General features: G+C 41.1%; 6 protein-coding genes across 6 annotated transcripts in view; 5 read left to right on the top strand and 1 right to left on the bottom strand.

The window, feature by feature from the left end:
- Positions 1–2,941: 2,941 nt before the first annotated feature.
- On the bottom strand, positions 2,942–6,642 carry MELLADRAFT_96043 (uncharacterized protein; the record flags this gene model as incomplete). Its single annotated transcript, XM_007418395.1, has 5 exons — positions 2,942–3,891; positions 3,956–4,210; positions 4,271–4,298; positions 4,341–5,281; positions 5,346–6,642. 5 exons carry the CDS (start codon positions 6,640–6,642, stop codon positions 2,942–2,944), a joined length of 3,471 nt encoding a protein of 1,156 aa, XP_007418457.1.
- A 669-nt stretch (positions 6,643–7,311) lies between these two features.
- MELLADRAFT_113674 (uncharacterized protein) lies at positions 7,312–7,930 on the top strand (the record flags this gene model as incomplete). The annotated part of the gene is made up of 4 exons (XM_007418412.1): positions 7,312–7,316; positions 7,373–7,404; positions 7,510–7,839; positions 7,920–7,930. 4 exons carry the CDS (start codon positions 7,312–7,314, stop codon positions 7,928–7,930), a joined length of 378 nt encoding a protein of 125 aa, XP_007418474.1.
- A 1,082-nt stretch (positions 7,931–9,012) lies between these two features.
- Positions 9,013–9,576, top strand: MELLADRAFT_113673 (uncharacterized protein; the record flags this gene model as incomplete). Its single annotated transcript, XM_007418413.1, has 2 exons — positions 9,013–9,119; positions 9,150–9,576. The coding sequence occupies 2 exons, from the start codon at positions 9,013–9,015 to the stop codon at positions 9,574–9,576; spliced, it is 534 nt and encodes a 177-aa protein (XP_007418475.1).
- Positions 9,577–11,121: 1,545 nt separating this feature from the next.
- MELLADRAFT_69426 (uncharacterized protein) lies at positions 11,122–11,678 on the top strand (the record flags this gene model as incomplete). The annotated part of the gene is made up of 2 exons (XM_007418386.1): positions 11,122–11,191; positions 11,254–11,678. The coding sequence occupies 2 exons, from the start codon at positions 11,122–11,124 to the stop codon at positions 11,676–11,678; spliced, it is 495 nt and encodes a 164-aa protein (XP_007418448.1).
- Positions 11,679–17,440: 5,762 nt separating this feature from the next.
- Positions 17,441–19,265, top strand: MELLADRAFT_113671 (uncharacterized protein; the record flags this gene model as incomplete). Its single annotated transcript, XM_007418414.1, has 7 exons — positions 17,441–17,549; positions 17,783–17,963; positions 18,060–18,123; positions 18,322–18,463; positions 18,510–18,541; positions 18,632–18,902; positions 19,141–19,265. 7 exons carry the CDS (start codon positions 17,441–17,443, stop codon positions 19,263–19,265), a joined length of 924 nt encoding a protein of 307 aa, XP_007418476.1.
- Positions 19,266–19,817: 552 nt separating this feature from the next.
- MELLADRAFT_113670 (uncharacterized protein) overlaps positions 19,818–20,386 on the top strand; it is a gene marked incomplete at both ends in the record, with an annotated part of 1,766 nt that continues 1,197 nt past the window's right edge. The window contains one exon of the mRNA XM_007418415.1: positions 19,818–20,291. Coding sequence (XP_007418477.1) covers positions 19,818–20,291 — 474 coding nt within the window. The remainder of the gene's footprint in view (positions 20,292–20,386) is intronic.

Here is a 20,386-nt window from a genome sequence, read left to right as displayed (position 1 = left end):
TTAAAGGCTGATAGGCAGAGGGAGGAGAATCGGTCGGCCCAAAAGTCTTGAACCTTGCTAAATTCACCCATTCGGCGACGATCTGCCTCAATTTCTTCTTCTTTTTTGACAGAAAAGTCTCTGAGCGCATAAGGTCCTGTTGAAGATATCAATAATTGAGTTAGTGTCAGATATGTCAAGTTTCATAAGGTGATCTACTTGCCAATCCGTTTCCCGCGATCCGAGGCACCTCGCCACCCGCAGCACCCCATCCATCCCCACCATATGAGCGCTAGTATAAATAGCTGTATCGACTTGTGGAGGGTGTTGGTCAGTCTAGCTCTAGCGTGTAAGTAAGGAGTGGAGATTCCAAATCTAAATCTCTCTCTCTCCTCATTTGACATTGTCTTGAATTTGTTGCATCGAACTGCTATGACCAGGGATAAATCTTTCTCATTTACCACCACCGTAGTCCCAGACTTGATTTTATAAACTTCTAAGTAATCTCCCTTGGCTCGCTCCTGGGAACTCTGGCGAAAGATGAATGTCGCATCCTCAGGAACACCCAGACGTTTGGCGAGCGAGGATATTGACTCGTTCCATGCAGAAAGCGGAGATCCCATTGTGTTTAATCGAGTTGATTAAGGTGTTTTGAATGTTATAGAAACCTAATAGGCTACATCATAAAAATGTATTAAGAAAGTGAAGATCTTCAAGTCAATCAACAGAATCTAAGGCTAAAGAAGTAAGAAATGATCCAGTAGAAAAACCCCTCACAAGTTTGTTGAGAAACCAATATATAGATGCGAAAGTTTCTCAAAAGCGACAGCCAAATTTACTAACTTCCCACTGAGTGGTTCTAAGGTAGGTTGCAAAAAATAAAGCAGGGAGAAAATTTAAGTTATAGGAGCCGTCGGAATTTAAAAGAAAGCAGAAGGGTTCAATAAAGCTTGCCGAGTAGAGAACTTGCCAGCTCAGCGTGCAATAGGCCTTTCGAAAAAACTTTTTAGAACGTTTAAAAAAGCTGGTGGGGGTTTTGAAGCCTGACGGGATCAAATTCAAGTTTGAGCCTATGTGATTTTGCCGGTTTTTGTGCAATAAAAAGGGGCTGAGGAAGGCGGTTTCTGACAAGAAGCGATGGCCTAGAGGTTTGGCTCCAACTAGAATCTCCTGGAGTTGAAAGACACCTAATCTGAACATTGACTGGTTTTGATGATGAGATTCAAAGACCGACCTGACCTATTAGGTTAGAACTCCCAGCTCTTCTTCGGTTTCCCGCTTTCCCCATACATTCTTTCCCACAGCCCTCAGTTCCCGGCCTGGAACAAGCTAATTACATAGGCGTCTTCTAGTGTTGCTTCATTCCTTACATATGTGTTCAGCCTGTTTGATTGACCCCGACTTCACCGCTTCCCCTTGGTAAATCCTGTCCCATAATCGTCAGTTCCTGGCCAGGAAGGAATATTCTGGCTTCTCATCTCAAGCGTATATATACATATCCAACTTTTTTGATCGTGACTTTAATGGGAGATCAGTCTTTTATAATCCTCATTGATCATGATTTACACAAATTTCGACAATTTTACAATCCTTCACACATTTAGCCATTTGCTTGAATTTTATATTTCTGTTCCAGACCACTTGTATAGATTTGTGAATTGTTCATTTTTCAACTTCATTTAATCTTCTTCCACACATCTTTTTCATTTCTATCTCTCATAACTTTGTTCACTTTTTTTTCTTCAAACTTGTTACCTTTTGACTCGATTTTGGTCAAACTTGAATCTCCTGGAGTTGAACCAAATCTACTCTGAATGGAAACGGGCTCTAATGATGAGACACAAAGACCGACCCGACCCATTAGGTTAGAACTCGGAGCCCTCCCGCGGTTCCCCGCTTTGCCTCATACAATACTTTCCCATGATCCTCAGTTCCCGGCCAGGAACGAGTCGCGTAGGCTTCTTCTAGCCTTTGATATTCATCGCTTACATATGTAGTTAACTTGTATGGTTGAACCCGTCTTTTCTGCTTCCCCTGACGCTATCCTGTAATTGTCAGTTCCTGGCCAGGAACATAATATTGAGATAGGAGCATTCTAGCTTGTGATCCTTAGCGTATATATATTCAGCTTTTTTGATCGTTGCTTCAATTGGAGATCAGTCTTTTATAATTCAAATCAAACAATTAAAAAAAACCAAAAGTTTTCCATCTTCATTCAATATCAGATTGCATCAAAAACCAGAAGATTGTATGTTGATGGGAGAAAAATTGAGATGGCTTTTAAGCGAAAATCAAAAAGGAATCAAACCTGAAAGTCAAGAATGCCTTCAAAGAAAATATGTCGAATACAATCAAATTTTGTGTTGTAAAACTTGAAATTTCTAGGATTTCTGGAGAAAATGAACCTACGTGAGTAGACCAATATCAGATTGAAAATTGATCTCACCTTTCTTTCTCATTAGGAATCCTGATAATTGGATTAGATTGTGAGTTCCAAACAGACCTGATCACACTTATCAAAAATTGGCATTTGCTGATGCATCTGAGTTAGTTCCTCAATTGCCTTTGATCTTGTCCCACCAAGAGGTTTTTTCACACACTCTGGGGGACACCTGACGCTCTCATCAGATCCGTTTGGTAAAATAAGTGATATGGCTGTTGGTTTGAAAAGAAGTTCAATCTAAATTAGAATTAGAATTATTTTATTTCTATTTTATTGTGTCATCTGTTGCGATTCTGTGTACTTACTGAAGATTGGGCATCCTGATTCCTGAGTTTTTTCAATCTTTTGAATTACGGGCAGGGAAAGACAGTTTGCTCTCATCTTGAGGGGCAAAAGCCAAGTGTTGCACGCTCAAGCTACTGCTAGCTGTTGTTTTGAAGGGCACCCAAGGGAGTTGATGGAGATATCATATAGATTTATTGCAGAGGTCACAAAAAATACAGATGGTTTAAATCTAGTTTATCGTGGAAAGGTTATGGTTCGATCCTTCCCAGAAAATACACTTGATTTTGGAAAAACCAGGCTTTTGCCTTTTGATAGATCTCCAGCCTCAAGGAACCAGTGTGAGAGATAGTCAAAACAAAGGTTCTTGGAAACCTCGTACCAAGTAATTTCAGGTCTTATAAAGTGGCCTGCATCATCAAAGAGACCATCCATCAGCCGCATCAGCATTTGATTGCTACGTTTGAAGACAGGCTCTTTCACTTCGAAATCCGGTTTTTGCTTGCAAAGCCACTCTGAAAGAACTGTAAAGCTGAGCATTTGACCAGCCGGCGCAATGTTTATATCACCTGAGCAGCAAATCAAACCACGAATCCCACAACAAGCAAACATCACGAGATATCCAAGGGTCGGAGCCTTGACAGAATCCCCTTTCCATTCTTTTTTGAAGCTGAGTGCAATTTCTTTGTCTTCAGGTCGTGCATCTTCATTCAATATATACTTGGCTTCTAAGTATTGAACCACATATGCATACAGCACCTTGATGAACAGATCCCGCCATTGTTGTATGAGTCCGATGTCAACCAGAGGTTCGAGGTTGTTTGTATCAAGAAGCCGCACAGTCTTTGAATTAGTTGCTTTTGTAGACTTCTGTGAATTGAGCCACGTGATAGCCTGGCAAACTGCTTCGATTCCCGTCTTGGCCTTTTCTGTTTCTGACGGAGGAGGTTCTTTGAAGAAAGTTTTCCCGGTAAGAATAACAGAATCTAATAATATCTTGAGGAAGCCAGTAACTTTTGTTGGTGATGGTCGAATAGACATTCGAATTGATCGGTAAGTGTGATGCCAAAGGGGTGGTACACACTCAGGAACTTTGTCCGAGAATGATTCCTTCTTCAATTGGGTAGTGTTGAAAAGCCCAACTGAGTAAGAAGGCTCGCCCGAGTGAGAATTGAAAAGATTAGGCACTGTGTGGATCACAAATTATAACGATGTCAGTGGAATTCATTCCTAGAGAATGTGGACACTTACTCGCATGTTGTATGGCTTCAAACCAGGTCTGAGCATTAAACTCGGTCCTGATCACCACACTGTCTGTACCATTATCAATGGAATCTAAGAATTCCTGATCCAATGGTTCCCCCACCCGTCTTCGTTCTAGTAAAGAAGTCAAAGCTTCCCATGCAACAAGCTTTGCACCCTTACTGGTTTTTTTTTTTCCATTGTACGGCACCAAGAGTTCAATAAGCTGCTTCTCGATCTCATCCGAACCTATGAAAAACTTGACTGAGTTGTTGAAAAGAGTCAGCAGGCTGTATGGTAAAGTAAAATAGACTTTCATCTTACAGTTGAAGACTGCCACTTCTTTCTCTTTCTGTGTATGGTTTTTCAAATCTTACTTATCATTTTTTGAAACCTTGAGTGTTGAAGACTTCAATTCTTTACTACTATTGGTGTATTTGGGAATCACAACCGCTGTAAGTGTTTGTTTCCTGGTCCTCAGAGTCCTGGAATTGATGTTACCTTCCTTCAGATTATTTATTTCGCCACTATGCTTGGATTGGTCAACCGCTTTGGGCTCAGAAGATTGATGTACAATAGGAGCCAAATGGGATTTATCAGTTTCCATTTCAGACTCGGCTGATTGAACTACATCGGGGGTTGAATGTGGAACTTCCTTTACTGTTGAGGAGTTGGGCGATCGATTGACAACAGGAACCGAAGCTGAGTTTTCTGTTTGCTTTTCAACATCGGTGTTTTGATTTGCGGTCAGAAGTGAATCAAATTGGTTCATTACACATTCAGATTCGGTTGATTGGATGGAAGTCAGAGTGGAATCGGGATCTGTGGTGTCTTTTTCAGATTGAGTGGATTGGCTGACAACAGTTGCCGACTTTGATTTGTTGGATGAGGTCTCAGACTGCCTAGATTGTACGTTGGGAGGAATCAAGTTGACCCCTTCATCGCGAGAATCAGGATATTGACCAAAAGTTTCAATTTCTTCAGGAACATAAATTCGGTTGGGCGATTTTGGAGTGGATTCGAGGACTCTCTCCATGTTGCTATCCTCTCTTTTGCCTGTAAGTGCGTCCATATGAGAATAGCTTGCATTATTGTTCTGCTGCTGATTGTCTCGTTCATTGGTGGGCAGTGTTTTGCTTTTTTCGGGAGAGATCAAGTTTTGGCTTTTGCTAGGTGTCAAGTCGGGATTTTGATGGGTTTTGGCACAAAACTCCATTGTATCAGAATCGGAGAGCTCGAATGAAAAGCCGTATTTGGCTTGTAAATCCTCGTCATTGTCATCCAGTACAACAATAGCGCTCTCTTCAACGGGTAAAGGTCCCTTCTTTATTATGGCTGTCTCCAGAAAATAATCAACATACATTCCAGATAATAGAAGCATTAAGAAACAAACACGTACCATTCCCTGTCTTTTTACATCGAGAATTCAATCTCTCAAGTTCCTCTATCATTGGTGTTGTTAAACAATCTGACCTCTTCGCTTTTTCAAGAGCTGCAATGAGTTCAGAATAAACAGGTATTGTAGTCGATGTCCACAAGGGCTTTTTGTCCGTGGTAATCTCAGTATCAGGAGTTTGTAGACGAGATTGAACCATCCTCGTAGTAGTAGAGAGTACAGGAGACAGGTGTCTCTTATGAGAATTTAGAAGTGGAACATTGTCTTCTGGTTTATCAGTTGAAGAAGTGGCAGAGCTTTCTATTTTTCTTCGGGTATTGCTCAAATCGCTAGACGCCGTTGGGGAAAGGCCTCTCTTCTGCTGAAGCTGGACAGTCGAGTCTTTTAAATATTTTGAATGTTCCATCTCTAAGACATCCGCTTCTTCAATAATCATGGAAGCTGAATTAGGCTGATTACTTGTGAGAGCTTGAGATAGGGATATCATCGCACTCAAAAAGGATAGAGAATCTGTTGAAGCGGAGGTAGGAGATACCAATTCGTTATTTGAGGAGGATTCAAGAGCTGGTAGAAACATTTGTTGACTAGTTTGATTATCTTCATCAGGTTGATTGCTATCTTTGGAAGTGGCTGCGCGTATATTGATGTCTTGAGTCTGAGCAGGCAACTCTGGCTGGGAATCATGATTGAAGTCTTGAATTCCAAGATCGGAAGAGTTTGAATTAGATAGGTGTTCCTGCGCTTTGTTGAGTTGTAATGCAAGGTGGGGCAATATGAACGATGGATGCTCTTCGCCAGTACTGTTGGTGATTGCTGATGTAGAATTTGTATGATTTGTGATTCTTGAGGAAGTTGACTCAATCGTACAATTAGGAGCTTTAGAGTTTTCTATGGCGAAGTTGTTGAGATTGACACGATCAAGCACAGGCTCTCTAGTTGCATTGGGAGTGGGTGACTCAGATTTGGCCTCGTTTGTGATCTTTGTTTCGTTCAAAGGATTCGATTCAGTTATATCTTGTAGAGCTCGAGGAGGTTCACCAGTTGAATCGTTCATGTTATCCTTATTGGAGGTGGCTTTGCAGGTTGTATTAGTCGCGGCTGAAGTACGGCATTCTTGAGTTTCAACATCTATCTGATCCAAAGACATCGATTTTACAGTGTCTGGCAGAGCATCAGGAGGTTTTCCAGGGGAGCAATTCGGCTCGTTGACGTCAAGAATAGTTTTGCTAGTCGTACTGTTCTTTGTTAAGGTAGAGGAATCTTGATTGGTCATCTCTTCTGACAAAGTTGTTGACTCCATGAGATCTAGCACAGCTTCGTAGCCTCAATAATCAAATAGGAATTATTTGGATATAGATCACAAAGCTTCTCTTGGTTTGAATTTGAAAAGTAAATTGAGATGAGGATGAATTTGAAGGACAACTTTTTCAATCCTGGGGGGGGTTGAGAAAATTTCAAAAAAGCTAACTTGATGATAGAAGGGTCTCCGATTTTTTTGTTTGGTTTTTAAGCGCTTTTGATTCACATGTGATTTTACATATTGCGCTAATAAACTCTGTACTATGTAATGTAACTGTCAAACAACTGCAGATCAGAGGGTGAGGTGATGTACATAAATTTTGGGCAATGGCCGTTTTCTTAGTTTTTGATTTCATTTCCATTCTTTTGTATATCAAAAGAGCTGATCAATTCTTTCTTAATTTGATTTGATTTTCCCGTTAAATGAAACAAATCATGATTCATCTCAACTACACACTCTTAAAATCACATACTATTTCAAGTAATCCAATTTCAACAATCATCAGTGAATTATCATTTGTAGGAAGTCATTCCAGCAGATTCAAAGTTTTGTTCAATGAACTTCCTACATCTGGCTTTTAAAATCTAATTTTATAAAATGACTTTTCTTCCTCAAGTTTTTATTTAACCGTTCTTCAACTTCAATTCAAGAAATGGAACAAGATTCAAAATGAAGTTCATGCTATGACAAATGATTTTCAAAGTCTAATCACTTGAGTTAAATGTTGTAGGATTCAAGAATTATCATTTTGTGACAAAAGACGTGAGTTACAATCCAACTTGAACATTCTTCAAATCTCTAAATAAGCTATCTATAACCTTTACAAATTCCTTTTTTGAACTGTTTTTGCGTTTTCTATGTATGTAGGAATTTGGAAGCAATGCAAATATGAAATTCTAGAATCATTTGCTTTGACAGATATGATAGGTGTCAGAGATTTGATCAAATTGACTTCAAGCAATCAAGAACATGAGGTAAATCAGGCGGATGAACAACCCAGTCTCTCAATCAATTATAGTATACATGGATCAAATTCAAAACGAAAACAAACTTGTGGTCTCAATATGCTTACTCGTCGCCATGGTCATGAACCTCTTGTTCAAATTGCTTGTCAACTTATTACTTCAATGCGTAATATGGACTCATCTCCTTCACTACATGATCTTAATATGAAGATTATTGGTGATCAGATTTGTTGTAAGTTGTCTTTTTCTTCCTTTCAAATTCTGAATTATCTTCAGCTTAATTAACTCTTTCCTCCATTTGTTTGGCTTTAGCTACTTCTTGAAGGCCAATTACCTGGATTCCGTGGTTTTCTACCTTGAAAATCGAATCTTGCTGAAATTTAGTAAGTCAACTTGATCTGATTGCTCTTATTTGAAAGGAAAGTTTTATCTCTGTTTAATTGGATCATCATCATTTTTGATTTATTGTCGCAGGTGCATCAATTCCTTTCGGTTGCCTTCATTTTTTGAAAAGAATCTAGTTCCTTATCAACTTATATTTTTGTTGTTTTTGTGATAGTTGATCAGTTGTGTATATTCGTAGATCAGAGCTTTTCTTTCTGCTTTGTGTGTGGGTTATCTTTTGGTTGAAAATATGGCCGGGTCGGACAGGGCTGGAGGCTCTGGATCAAGTTCAAAGAAGCTCTCAAAGCAGTAAACGCACAAAAATTAATTTGAGGAGACTTTGGCAAGGCTAGCTTGACAGTTCCCTGAACTCAGAGAAGCCAGCAACTCTGAAGTTTAGTTTATTACGTGAAAGATTTGGAACAATTGACCTGCTTGACAGTTCCCTGAATTCAGAGAAGCCAGCAACTCTGAAGTTTAGTTTACTGCGCAAAAGGGTTGGAACAATTGACCTGCTCAACGGGCGCACTCCCGGATTCAGCTGAGGAATATGAATGTCAGTTGGCTCAGCGTATTGGTGGCACGCTTAGCATTCTGAAAGTTACCTGAAGTTAGAAAAACCAGGAACCGCTGGAACTTAGGTTGACATATAGGGGCGTTGGAAACGCCAAGCAGCTCAACCGGAGGAACCCTGAATTCATCTGAGGAATATAAAAACAGTTACCTCAGGATTTTAATGAAGTCTTCAAAACGCCATTCTCTCAGCTTCCCTTTGACCCACTCCCTAAACTTGTGAAGTGCTCAGGATGATCAATCTCTAGCTCACTGAACCTCAGCATGTCAAAGTCTGACGAAAAAAGTAATTCAAAGTAGGCAAACACATAACTACTATAGAAGGAGGACTCTCACAGAATAAAAAATCATACAGTGGTCTTATTCTAATCCTAAATCCAAGCTATTGAACCTCATCAATCTTGTCACTTATAGTTTTCTAGTTCCAGAATCCCTTATCAAATCAATCATGTCAAATATCGCTACTTCCTCTGGTGACAAAACCAACCAAATATGGGGTAGACTGGAGGTGGCCCGGAAATCGAAACGCCTTGGTTTTCTCATGACACTTAATGAGTAGATTGATTATAACCAACGATTATGTAGCATGGGGAGGCTACGACAGATAATGACTATCTTAGAAATTAATCAAGAGGCGCTTTCGCCACGTGCAAAAAAATCTGAAGTGGTTGAACACTACAAGAAATTTGCTGCACCAATGGTTGATAGTTTTGTTCTTTCCCTCAATCAAAACTCGACTTCACGATCTTCGCCACCTGGGACTTCCCAATCGAAACAAGAAGGTACTTCCAAATCCAAACAAGTTGAACTAGATATTAACAAAGATGTCGAGATGAACATTGCAAACAAATCACCACCAAAGTGCTCAAAGGTGGTGGTTACCAGCTCCAACTCCACTCCAACCTCTTCGACTGAGGATTTACGAACCCCTGTTCCAGGTAGACGGCCGAATTCAAAGGTGGAAGAGCTGCGTGAAGGTCTCAAAAAGAGAGTGAACAAGCTGGTCTCTTGAGGTTTCAATAAAGATGCGCTTCTTAAACTCCAGTCGCACATAACAAACAAAATAGGAATAGGTATGGGAAATTCAACAATCAAGCCTGGCAATCTTCAACGTCCTTTTCTATACAGCCTAGAAGAAATTTCAACAAAGGATCGTGATACAATTCGGAAGAAACTCCAAATTTGGTGCCCTCAACTTCGGATTCCCATCAATGTAGCAATGAGTCGTACCATGCTACTTGCTCTGTACAACTTGATCTGCTTGGAAATCGAAGAGCCAGGACTTTGCCAGGGGGTCCATTTTGATATATTTCCCCTTGAAGAGCTGGAATTTGAGGGGCGTTTCATTTTCTGATGGTGGGTTACATTTACAAATCTCCTTCTATTAATAGACTGGATCTAGCTAACTTGTTTCTTCATCGGGTTTTCAGTCATGACGTCTTCGTTATGGAAATGACTTTTGCCACAGGCGCTCTCTTTGTGAAGTTTGTTGTAGTGAATGATTAAAGTTTCAAATAATATATAGAGATGCTCAGAGGTTCATTTTTTTTTGTAATTATACTTCTAGTCTGTGCTTACATGAGGGGCCTCTTCTGATATATCATGTGGGTTGCGAGAGTGAGAACATAGTCATGATTAAATTATGTGATTGAATCTGTTGGTCTTTCTTTACAACCAAAGCTGGAGATACAAACTGAATTGAATGGTTGAATACAAGTTGTTGACTTTTTGGCCTAGATGCGGAGCTGCCAACAGAAAATTGTGAGCCACCTAGTACAGAATGAATCTCAACAAAGCTCTTAAACTACTCTTGGAAGCTGAAAATTGCTGAACACTTGCAAAAAAATAATCAAGACAAACGCGGACTCCTTCAAGAGAAATAAAGGGACACACGGAAAGACATAATATGAAGAGGCTTATCTGGTCAGAACCCTATCCGCGCTGTGAGTTTTCATTGATGATTTGAAAATTTGAACCTTTCTTGGACCAGTGACAATCAGGCATCTCCGCTGTAACTGAGAGGTGGCAACTGAAGAAGCAATTCATTGGCTATCTCTTCTGAAACCTTACAATCCATGTCCTCTGAGCATCTTTAAACTATACTGAAACCTCATCAGTCTCAACAATTGCGCATTCGAATGGTCATAGATTATGTATGTCGTACTGAGTAAGACTGAGCAGTCCTCATCTGCATATTGCTGGCAAACTTCCGCCCGTTTCATTTTTCATGTCTGTGTACTTAGTAGTGTAATGCTCAACTGATTGATCGTTCTTCTGATTTGGGTCTTTACATGAGCTGAAAGGCTAAGGAAGTCAACAAAGAACTTCTGACTTGGGCCCTTTGATGACTCAGGATATGCGACTATATATGCATTTGGATATTTGTAACAACTTCCCAATCAAACAATCATTCTACTTGTCGATAAACATCTTCCTCAAAAAACTTCGCAATCCAACCTCTATCTGTATACCACTGGTGGTAGTTATCATCCTATAAATCACGTATATTTACTCCGTCTAGTATTACAAGTTTACCTTCTATATCCACCCAAAAGCGATGTCCATCCCAAACTCATCCAACTATTTCGAGTGCCCTGACAAGATTCGCGATGAATTAGCTTGTAAAGGTTAGTAAATTGGCTGATTGTGATGTTACACAAGCCCACAAAACTCATTATGACTTCTGTAGTCTGTTGGCTTTGTAATTCATTCAACAGCCCCAAAGCTACTCCTGAGACCAACCCGAACAGGCTCATGCACCCGCCTACATCTACGCCACCCTCTTTACGAAGTCAAAAACGTTTGGGATTGAATCCGCAAGGCCAACTGATGACCCACCGCCGGAAGTCCCACCTGGCCCAAGCACAACGCACGATCAAGGCAGCAATGCAAAACAAGAGGCGTTCTGAGTTTCGAGACCTTAGGGAGGCTTTGTATCTCATCTCAACTTACTCAGGTCCTTACTTACAGTCACCGGATGAGAAAAAGAAGGCGGCTAGGTATCTTCGTACGCAAAACCTTGGTGCAGAATTTGTGAAGGAATTGGATGACAATGTCCGGTGGGAATGGCTCAACAGCCAGGTTGACCGCCAATCTATGCACACCCTAGTTTAAATATTCCTTCTTTGTGCATGCTCTTCATATCTTCTCTTTAGTTCATAGTGTGTCTAAGTAGGCGTCCTTTGATTTTTTTAATTTAGTTTTTTCGGTCTGTAGGTTATTAGTATACTTTTATGCCAGGAATTGTATGACAATGACTTTTTAGGCCCTTGATCTTTGCTGCTACATACATATATTGTGTTTTATATTGGTTGATATCAGTTTCCAAATCAACAATCTCATTACTGTGTACTTAACTGGAGCAAGGGACTCTAGACAAGATATTTTTGAATGGCCGGGGATGACTCAATTTGTGATTGAACAGCAGGCACAGCACCATCATGGCAAGATCAAAATTCTTCAGTGCCCAAATTGAATACAAAACCTCCCAAAATTATTGGCAAAAAGACATCAAAAACCTGCTACACACCTGATGCTACGTGACTAGTGTCACATTCACATCTTTATCCACTTGCACCCTTGTCAGCCCACCCTGGGGGAAAGGAAGTATACTTAGTGTCTTGCTTTTGCTGTGAAACATGTTTGCAGATGCTAGATACACATGCTAACTCATATCATGTAGGAAGCTACGGGAAGTGCCTGCTAAATCAACACCACATGAAATATCAAGGTGGTATTGGTTACGTCACTACACATGTGTCATCACGTGTTTGCAAAGGTTACATATGTACAGTAAAAGGTTTTCTGTCACTACACATGTAATATTCTGTGTTTGCAGTAGGGCTATGACCCGGCCCTGGCCCTGACCGGCCGACCTTGCCCAATGATATTTCTGATCCAAGAGGTACGTGCCCCGGGTCTACTGAACTTAGCCTGAGAGACCTCACAATCCCCGTCCCGGGATCGGGCTTCCAGGGCGCCGGCCCCGACTATATTGCTCCTGTACACCAAATACAGCTCTAAGCTAGCCCTGGTCTGCTTGAGAATGCAGCCAGGGCTCAGCTGGGCCGGGCGATGCCCCGGGGCCGGGTCATAGCCCTAGTTCGCAGAGGTTGCATATGTATAGCCCAATACTGTCTGCCACTACACATGTAGTATCATGTGCTTGCAGATGTTACATATTTATATCACAATGGTTTCTGTCACTACACATGAAATGTCCAATGATGTAGATGTGCCTTATGTATAGTGAGATATTGTATGTTGCTACACACATAATATCATGTGCTTGCAGATGTTACATATTCATAGCAATTCAGTCTCTGTTACTACACATGTGTTATCATGTGATTGAGGACGTTACATATGTATAGTCAAGTATTTTCTGTTGCTACATAGTCTAATATTGTATTCTTGGTCCTGCTTGGCCCTGAGCAGACTTCAGATGTCATTGGGTTTACTCAGGGCTGAATTTTGCCCCAGGGCCGGACTTGCACTCACAGGGTCGGGTTACAGCCCTACATATGTGTAGTTAAAATCACTGTCACTGTGTGTGAAATAAAGCACATCTTTGTTGATGTTACAAATGTATAGGTAATATTTCACTATGCATATGTAAGAATTATCTGTCACTTAAAATGGAACTCCCAAGGTTTGATGACACTAGAGATATGTGAAGTCCCATTGCCCTGCATCACCCCAACCTGGAAAAATGGATTTCTGCATAAGGACATTGTTGCAATATCACTACATATACATGGTATGTTTTTGAACAGGATGCCACAATACAGGAATTCTTGAAAGCTGCATTGTAATGTGAAACATGTAAACCCTGAACCTGCCTTGACATATAACACAGCAACTTTCATGTGTCTGTCCTTAGGATCATTATGAATTGATCAGGTACACAATACCATATTGCTCAGAACATCCTGTGGAGCTCAAACCACTCAACATGATCCCAAACCTGTTGCTTCATAAACCACCAATTTTACCCCTGTGTTTTACACAGGTCCAGCTCAACAAAAATGGACATCGCCACATCTAATTAAAAAAAATCTGCAATCTCTTCTTCAATTAAATTTGACGTATTGAGTGTACATCATTGTTGGGGTATTCATTTCTCACATTGACCCTCTGAACAGCCTGTATATGGCTCAGTCTGTGTATTTTTTATCTCCAGCTTGAAGGGAAATCCCCCGACATTCCTCAATAACCCATATGTAGTGACATATTTTATAAAGTGACAATTTTCTTCCAGTTTTGTCAGACCCAAACTCTAACCTCAACCCTAACCAAACCCACCACTGCTCAGTGAATCTGTCCCATCCCCATCCTTAAAAACATCAGAATCATTTTCCATTCAATTTCCAACCCCACGGATTTTTATTGATTGTTTTCCCTGGAAGGTTTCATTTTCCACTTGTGGAAGTTGATTAATTTTCACAGTGACATACACAAGCATTGATAAAATAGTAGAATTGACACAAGCAATGCATATAAAGTGTTACTATCAAACATCTCGCGGTCATCTTCATAAACTATCTTGAAGAAGCTGAGAGGAAAGGGATGTCAGCAGATATTGATTTGATGAGCCTACATGTTGAAAAATGTACGCGACTGCATACGCCCAACCATTCATGCTCAACTACTTCCGCAGTTCGACCCCAACTTCCCAAGTTTGACCCCAACTTCCCAAGTTTGACCTCAACTTCTGCAGTTTGACCTCAACTTCCCAGTTTGACCTCAGCTTTCCCAGTTTGACCTCAACTTCAGTTTGACCTTAACTTCCCAAGTGGGACCTAAACTTCCCCAGTTTGACCTCAACTTCCCCAGTTCGACCCCAACTTACTAATTCCGACCTCATAAAGTACAAATGTTTTCCCTCTCAGATACATACATTTTTATGTTTTTTCATATGTCTACCTTGTAAGTCCATTTTTTAACTAAGCAAGAATGTGGGTGTGGAAGGATTGGTTGGATTGACGGTCATTGTCCAGCCATCAGCCAAAGTTCTTACTCTAGGTCTGGAGTGTTGAATTTCATGGCTGCACTACAACCTGATGAAACAAAAAATGAGAATACCCCATGCAAGGTTTGAACTCAATACATATCCACTTTGGTATATACTTAATGCATGAGCATTGAACTGTAACCTGAGTACAGTATCTCAGGCCAGTGTGGTCTGGCTGGTGAGATATTTCCCCCCCAAATGCCCCTTGCAGTGTAGACCTTAAACTACCAAATTTATAAAATTGGAATGCTGATTTTATATGTTGCATGAAACATATCAAATGCAGTTTATTGGATTACTTATTTTATATAATTCTATACACTTACCATCTCAGTTGCATGATAACTTCCTTGGTTTATCATGAGTGTTTTGATGGTCTCATCAATTATGCTCTTTGTTTCAATAGTTCAACTTAGGAGCATCAAAGAATCAAGAAAAGTGTTCTGAGAATCTGATAATATAATCTTGATCACTGAGACTATGATAAAACAGCACCTTGTACAAAAATACTGTAAGCATCTTTACACATCACTGCAACATAACAGACCAAATTAAATATCTAGGATGAAAACCATACGGGGTTATGCTGGTCTTAAAATTCAAGTTCACAAGCAAATGATGAAAATCTTGTTTTCTATATTCTGATCATGTAGTCCAACAAAGACAAACAAAGTCAAGAAAAAATTGAGTTGCATTGGTTTTATTTTGGCCGTTGCTATTTGCAGCCCACAAGAAAACCATGTAGGCGATGGCCAAATTACGCCTACATGGGTGTTTCCCACGAAGAAGCGCCTACATTTATGATGTAGGCGCAGGAAACCATCCAAAATGACGCCTACATGTTAAAAACCCATGTAGGCGTCATTTGGTTACGCCTACATTTAAAAAATGAAATGTAGGCGCTATTTTCGAGCGCCTACATGGGAAATCCAATGTAGGCGCTCAAAATTTAAGCCTACATTTTTAAAAAGGAGCGCATACATTCAATTTTCAGCTCAAATAAGCGCCTACATGCAGTCCTGCATATGTAAGCGCTACAAATCCGGCAACTACAACTCCAGACTGGTCTGAAGGGTAATGAAGAACAATTTTCAAGTCAAAATGAGAGTATTGGAAGACGGAAAAAGCAGTTTGGACTCAAAATGAGTGTATTGGAAGACGGATAAATCAGTTTGGAGTTGAAATCAGTGTATCGGAAGACGGAAAAGTCACTCCGGAGTCAAAATGAGTGCATCAGAAGACGGAAAAAGTAGTAAATTATTTCAACTCTGAACTCAGTTTGGAGTCAAAATGAGTGTATCAGAAGCGGAAAAAGAAGTAGATTATTTCAACTCTGAACTGCTATTTACGTCGTCTGATACACTCACTTCAGAGTTGAAAAGAGCATATTTATCTTCCAATATGCTTAACTGCTTTTTCTGTCTTCCAAAACACTCATTTCAACTCCAAGCTGCTTTTTCCATCTTCCGATACACTCATTTCAACTCCGAACTGCTTTTTCCGTCTTCCAATACTCTCATTTTAACTTGAAACTTCTTCTTCATTAGCCGTCAGACCAGTCTGGAGTTGTAGGTGTTGGATTTGGAGCGCCTACATATGCAAGACTGCGTGTAGGGGCTTATTTGACCTGAAAATTGAATGTAGGCGCTCAAAAATAGCGCCTACATTTCAAATTAGATATGTAGGTGCTTGAAAATTACACCTACATTCTGAAATTTTGAATGTAGGCGTAACCAAATGACGCCTACATGGGTTGTTTATTATGTAGGCGTCATTTTAGATGGTTTTCAGCGCCTACATCATAAATGTAGGCGCTTTTTCGTGGGAAACACCCATGTAGGCGCTGCCAAAACAGCGCCTACATGGTTTTCTTGTGGGCTGCAAATAGCAATGGCCTTTATTTTAGAAGAATTTTGAAGGAAGGGAAGTAAAAGAAAAAGAGGAATGAAAGTATGGTCCAACAATACTTAAATCATCCATGTGTGCATGTGGAATGGTGTGACATAAGTAGCAAGCCTAGGCTATCTGACAGCCCAAGCTATGTGGTGGCTGACTGGCTGATGACTTGGAGGGTGAAATCATGCAACAGTATGATTGATGTCGTGGGTTCAGGTAGCGAGGTGATTCAGTGGGTGTTGTGATGAAAGTTGGAGAGTATGTGGTCAGTGTGGCCAGCTTTGATGGGTTGGAGGGTATCACAGATGTCACCTGGTGAGATATCCATGATCCCACAATTGGGCCAGGAGATTAGTAGCTCACGATTAAAGGACAAAAGTTTTTGTCAGCCTAACAGTAAGTCACCAGCTTGTGAATGTTTCAAATCAATAATGATTGTAAGACACTAGATGCACCTGTGTCCTTTCAATGTCACGGATATTATCCAAAGAAAAGACAAATTGCATCTTTGGAGTATGTCTGATATGTGTATGAGGAGCCAAGGAGCTGCAGCTTCCTCTCATTTTTTTTCTCTAAGTCCCCTTCCACCGTATACCCCCACCCCCAGGTCACCAGCTCACCACCCACTTCTACCGGTATGTCCATTACACCACCTCAACCTGTAACCTCACCATCTCACACCACCCTACACCACCTCACCACCTTACATCACCCTACACCACCTCAACCTGTGACTTCACCAGCTCACATCACCCTACACCACCTCACCACGTACAAACACACCATCTCACCATCCTATCCCACCCTACACCACCTCACCAGCTCAAAACACATGTATAACTTGGCTTCTTAATCTTTCACTCAACATCAATTCCAAATTCACAGCTCGCGCATATCAACTCAACCACCTCACACACTTCCAACACACCTGTTTCCACACTTGCACCGGCACAATCCCTCACTCACAATGCCGTCTGCAAAGCGCAAGCGCTTGAGTTCGTCTAAAAGTACCAACCCGCAGATTTCTTCCACTGGAAGAACTCGTCAATCTCTGCACAAGCAACAGCAATCCTGCAGTAGGTCTGAGGTCATGAATGACTCTTCCCCCAAACGTCCACAAACCCAAGCTCACACCACTATACATGATCTCCAGGAACGAACAGTGATAGTGAAGAAGAAAACATGAATACCTCTGAAGACGATCCGGATGAAGATGATGATAGCAAGGAAGATCAAGAAGATGATGATGAGGCAAACAACACTCTCAAGAACGTTGTTCTTCCTACGTTGGCCAATTATGCCACCTTAGGTGTTGATTGGACTGACGCTTATTTAGATAAAGTCTTAAGGAGCCGCGAGATAGGCTCTCACAATCGACCCTCACGCAAAATCGTTTCCGAAGCTCAAGCACTGCATGATACATTCCAACGAGGACTCAAGATGTTAAGCCTTGCTGGACAGATCAGCTTTCCAACTTTGAAAGCAGGCTTGTAAGTAATCATGTCACATTCCCACCTCATTTACAATCCAACCCCATATTGGCCTGACCTATGAGTATTTTTCAAAGGTTTTTGGGACCTAAACAGTGAGCTTCATCATCATATGATTACTACCGGACATACAGTAGGAAGAACACCCAAGAAATATCCAGTGAGTTTATGTTTTCACTAAATCCTTCTTGGTGAATTTTCTGATCCGCCGAATTCATCAGTGCCACCCCGAAACACCCGCCGCGGCTTTGGACCACACAACAAGGCTACTGGGACTACATGTACTAGCCTCAATACTCATCACAGATCAATATTTCATCCCCCGTTGTTCAAAAGATTAGCTGAAGTGGTTTTACAGGACAATGGCGATCAAAATTCATCACCGACCAATTTTCAAGAAAATCTCAACGAAGATCCTCACAACCCGTCCGATTTAACTCCACACCTCCCTACGTTCAAAGAGCTTGTTAATATGCATAAGGTTAAACATCATTTTGAACGTGGATTGCTCGGCCAGCCAAAGACTGTCTCATCTGAAAAAAAAAGGTCGTGCTGAAGTCAGCAAGGTTGTCAAACAAGTAAGTAATCGAATATTCTTATCTTGCCTCCACATTTGATTACTAACCTTTACTTGTCCATTCATTGAGCTTCATGTGCTTCATACTCAGTTCAATATTGAGTTCCATTTACTTGCCTCATCCTTCCATCCCAAGACAACCCTCAGCAAGGCCCTCTGGATGGAGGAATACACTTCGTGTGATCGATGGGCCGAGTTGGGTCAATCCGAGTACCATCTACTCGAAAACTTTGCCAAAGAGGCAACTCAATGCCCGCGTGATGTTTTCAAAAAAAAGCCCTTGACAACTGTAAAGCCACTTGCTGTCAAGGAGCAAACTCAATTGCGACAGGAGCTCACCGCCTATCTCAACCAGCTGGTTGGTACGTGGAATACTCTCTTCTCAAAGATTTAATCATGTCGATTTTAATGGGGAACATCCATATTTTTCCAACTACAGAAGCACAACTACCATACCCTCCACATACAGGAGTCGACATCCATCCCAAAGGGCCAAAATGCGATGAGTCACTCGCAAAAAAAAAATTCTTCAGAATGTGAAGCTTAGGGTCCATCGAACCAATGACTGCAAAATTACTGATGCCATGCTCGAGAAGGGAGCTGCACCGGGAAACATGACTGTTAGAGATGTCAAACTCTGGCTGAAAGAGATTGCTGCCAAAAGATACACAGTAATACAAGTATCAAATGTAGTGTATTCTAGGCTGTTGTGTTATTTAATTTAGTTTTCATTGAGTACAAAATTTAGATTCAATGCGATTTTTCCCAAAAAAAGGTTCTATATTTCTATCTCACTCCATTTTGTCTCTTCCAATCAAATAGTTTGTTACCCATATCAAAACAAAGCAATATAAGCAGTTGTTGATTTATGTAACCTGGATCATGAACAACCACCCTTTTGGAGATTTTGAATTTTGTTATAACGTTTGCTGATACCCTTTGCCTACACAAATTTGATAACCAATCTTTTATGGCATGCCTGAGAAACCCGTTTCAAGTTGAAGTACATATGTAGCTTCCATGGTCGGGTCATCTGAAGTCACAAGTTGTCGGTCCCGCCAGTCCACCAACGGATCAGTCAACCTGGGATCTCACCATCCCACAAGTTGACTGATCCGCTGATCTCATCACCCCACAAGTCACCAATCCATCAGTCACGAGTTATACATAAGCCCACAAGTTAAATCAACGGCTCACCACCTCACCACCTTTCCCACGCGCCTCTCTCCACCACCTCACCACCCCACAACCAGCATTCTTTGACTCACTTGTTCAATATGGCCTCTGCTCCGCTCATAGTTCTACCGGCTCCTGCTGAGACCCAGATGCTGGCTCACAATGGAGACCGCGTGGAGTTGGACAAGTATGTTAAGGGGTTTCCAATTCCCCACGGCTACAAGATCAACATCGCGCATTCCTCAAAAGACAACTGCAACATCTGTCATTACGAGTGTCATCGAGGTGGAAAACCTTCCAAACCCAAACCAAGGACAAATGTTGGCAACACTACAGAGCCAAATCAACCACCGTTCACTAGAGTCACTAGATCGATCAAGATTGAATGCCCGTTCCGCCTTACAGCCCAATATGATACAACAAGCAAACTCTGGACTCTCGTGCATGTTTGCATTGGTCACAATCATGGTCCAATTCAACCGGTGCCGGATCTTGGTAATCCCCCCAATCCTGACCTACCTACCTCTGATGCAAACAAGGAAGTTATTGCAGCGCAGATCCCCGGCGCCACTGCAGTGAGTGTTTTTGTATCTAATAAATGGTTTCCTTTATGTCTTAGGATATCAACATCTCATTTCTATCCACATTTCAAATACTACCCAGTCCAGGC

The sequence above is a fragment of the Melampsora larici-populina genome, assembly GCF_000204055.1.
Source record: "Melampsora larici-populina 98AG31 unplaced genomic scaffold MELLAscaffold_91, whole genome shotgun sequence".
Taxonomy (NCBI): domain Eukaryota; kingdom Fungi; phylum Basidiomycota; class Pucciniomycetes; order Pucciniales; family Melampsoraceae; genus Melampsora; species Melampsora laricis-populina.
The sequence above is the reverse complement of the archived record's forward strand: the minus strand, read 5'-3'. Positions and strand labels throughout refer to the sequence as shown.